This window comes from Monodelphis domestica, chromosome 6 (genome assembly GCF_027887165.1).
Source record: "Monodelphis domestica isolate mMonDom1 chromosome 6, mMonDom1.pri, whole genome shotgun sequence".
NCBI classification, from domain to species: Eukaryota; Metazoa; Chordata; class Mammalia; order Didelphimorphia; family Didelphidae; genus Monodelphis; species Monodelphis domestica.
In genome coordinates, this window is record NC_077232.1 from 22042763 (window position 1) to 22046045 (window position 3283).

Sequence of the window (3283 nt, forward strand, 5' to 3'; positions counted from 1 at the left end):
CATAATCCATGACCAATATGAATTCTAAGCTTCCAATAAATGTAAAAAATAGACTCGAATACAGGACTACAATCCCCAGGAGCCTTTGCTCCACTTCCCCAGAATGCCTTGTAATCTCACCTGGGCCAAGATTGAGAAGGTATTTAAGCTGATTCAAAGGCCCGCTCTCGCGCTCTCTTGGCTCTTTTTGGACTTCCATTTTGGAGCAGGCGGTCCCTTGCGTGATGTGAGGTTATTTTGTCTAGGCCTTTGGTCTAGGCACATGTTTCTTGTATATTCTTTAATCTTTAACCTTTAATAAACCTCTAAAAAATATAATACTCCTTGCAGAGAGAAACTAATTTCTACCATTACATAAGTTAATATAACTCATTAGTGGCAGAGTCTAACCATGAATGCATACCATCACCTTAGGACTATTTTCACTACTTTCCCTGACTCCATTTTAAGAGTTTCATATCCAAATGTTTAAATTTTCTCTGCTGGACTAACATAAGTCAGCATATGTCCACATACACCTGATTTATTGATTGAGGCAGGATTAAATAGTAGAAGTCAATTTCTATATAGCACTTTTAGGTTTCAAAAGTACTTTATCATTCTATCTCATTTAATCTTCTCAATAAGTTTTTTCATCCATGTACTATTATTATGTTTATTTTACATTAAGGGCACTGTCTGAGAGAGATCAAGTAAACTTCCCAAAGTTGTACAACTGGAAAGTGCTTGGGAAAGAATTTGAAATCAAGTGTTCCTAACTTAGAATACTTTACTCTACTTACCCTAACACCTTCCTTCCTGCTAAATGCATTTATTTCATAGATATCTTAAGTTCAGATTTAGAGAAACACTGAAATTAAGACGTATTAATGAAGGTTTCCATTTTATTGAAGACTTAAGATATCATTTCAAGACAAATTCAAATATTTGTGAGATTTTTTTTGTGCAGAAATTAATATAACCTTATCTTGCTTATAGCAGGTATTTTATAAATATTATTCTAGTGAATGAACACAAAAATGCATTGCAAATCAAGCTATTACAAGGGGGAATACTGAAGAATATTCTGCTACCACATGCATTTATTCATTTGCCTATGACCCTCAAATAAACAACTGAAAAGGTATTTCCCAGAATTTTCCTGACAGCCTCTTTTACCTCCTTGTTCCGCAAGCTGTAAATTAGTGGGTTCAACATGGGAATCATTGTGGTATAAAACACAGATGTCATTTTATCTGTGTCAAGTGAATGGTTAGATCGTGGCTGCAAATACATAAACATCAGAGTGCCATAGAAAATGGTGACAGCCATCATATGAGAGCCACAGGTGGAGAAGGCCTTCAGTTGGCCTTTTGTTGAGCGAATCCGCAGGATGGCGGCAATGATGAAGACATAGGAGATGATGATAATCAACAAGGAACAGATCATATCAAATCCAGCAAAGGCAAATATCAAGATTTCTTTAACATGAGTATCTGAGCAAGAGAGAGCTAAAAGTGGAACTTCATCACAGTAGAAGTGGTTAATGACATTAGAGGCACAATAAGAAAAGTGGAATGTGATGATAGTGTGGAAGAGGGCCACAGAGAAGCAGTATACATAGGGAACAGTTACCAGTTGCAAACAGTGTCTGCGTGACATTGTAACAGTGTAGAGCAAGGGGTTCCCTATGGCTACAAAGCGATCATAGGCCATCACAGCCAAGAGAAACATCTCTAAAGCTACAAATGAAATGAAACAAAACACTTGGATAGCACATGCATGGAAAGAAATAACATTGGTTTCCTGTACAAAGTTAACCAGCATTTTGGGGGTAATGGTGGAAGTAAAGCAAAAATCTACAAATGCCAAGTGACTAAGGAAGAAGTACATGGGTGTGTGAAGGTGGGAACTGACCTGGATAAGTAGGATCAGTCCAAGATTTCCCACAACACTGACAGAATATATGATGAGAAACATAAGAAATAAGATGACCTGCAGCTCTGGACGGGTGGTGAGTCCCAAGAGAAGGAACTCAGTGACTTCAGAATGGTTGCTTCTAGCCATTTCTTAGACTCGAACCCTAATATAGGATCCAGATTCCAAGATTCAGGATGATGATGAAATGGAATTTTGTATTTTTGTGGTGAGGACTTAAACATGACATAACTTTAGAGCACAATACATTTTCAGGAAGGAAAACAAACAAGTTGTAGACTAGGAGCATTCTGTTAGATACCAGCTATGATGACACAACATTCTCTGAATCTCTTCTGTTATTCTGAAAAACAAGAACATTTAAAATTAACTGTAAATAAGGGGATATTATAACTGGAAATGATTCATCACAACTACAGCATAGTTTTGCTCTTTGATTTTAGAAAAAAAAAACTTTGTTTTTATTGGTATTAGCAAAATTCAAGTAACAAACATTTTGAAGGACATAGTATATATCAGATACCAGTAAGTCCTGGGGATTCTGGCCTCAAAGAGCTTACATTCTAAATAGAATGACAGACTGCATGAAAATACTTAGTGACATGATCAAGTGTAAATAAAAATAATCGGAGTGCAGACACTAGCAGCACATGTATATGGGGGGGGGGGGAGAGGAGACTTCCCTCTACCAACAAAGATTCAACATTGTTTATGTACCTTATATTAGTAGAGAATTACCAAGGGACCGAAAAATCAAATGATTTGTCCAGTCTTGATTTTTACTGATTTTGTTTTCTTCTTTTGCTATTTTTTTCTGAAAAAAATATTCTTCATTATTTGGGAGGCCTCTCTGAAAGGGTAAATTTAAGCAATTTAAAGTTAATAAAATGTATTTTTTACTTGTGGCTTCCATCACATATATTCAGAAAAGAAATCAGTCATATGAAAGAGAAGCAATCATTTTTCTTCCTCAGGGTATTTTTATCTTGGGCAAAATGAAGATCAATGCCTAGAGTCCATATAACTGGTTTCTCAATATTCTTGTCTTATAACTCATAGAATCATATATTACAGTGGTCACCCCTCTTAGACATCTAGTTCAATGTGATCATTTTACCTATAAAGAAACTGAGTCTCCCAAAGAAAATGACTTTCCCATGTTCAAATAGGAAGACATGCAGCTAAGATTCTAGTCTTAGTCCTTGGCTCCAAATCTAGAATTCTGTCTGCAAAGAGAGCAAAGTAAATACAATTTCCAGTGTAGATTCAACTTGCATCCCACTTTCTAAAGGGCAGCTCACAGCAAAGGGTAGAGCACATTCTCACAGTTCTTAGCGAGAACTGCATTCAATTCTACTTCTAAAGG

General features: G+C 36.2%; 1 protein-coding gene across 1 annotated transcript; it reads right to left on the minus strand.

Moving 5' to 3' along the window:
- Window positions 1–1086: 1086 nt before the first annotated feature.
- On the minus strand, window positions 1087–2046 carry LOC100023784 (olfactory receptor 1038-like). The gene has a single exon (XM_003341521.3). It carries the CDS (start codon window positions 2044–2046, stop codon window positions 1087–1089), a length of 960 nt encoding a protein of 319 aa, XP_003341569.2.
- Between the last annotated feature and the right edge of the window lie 1237 nt (window positions 2047–3283).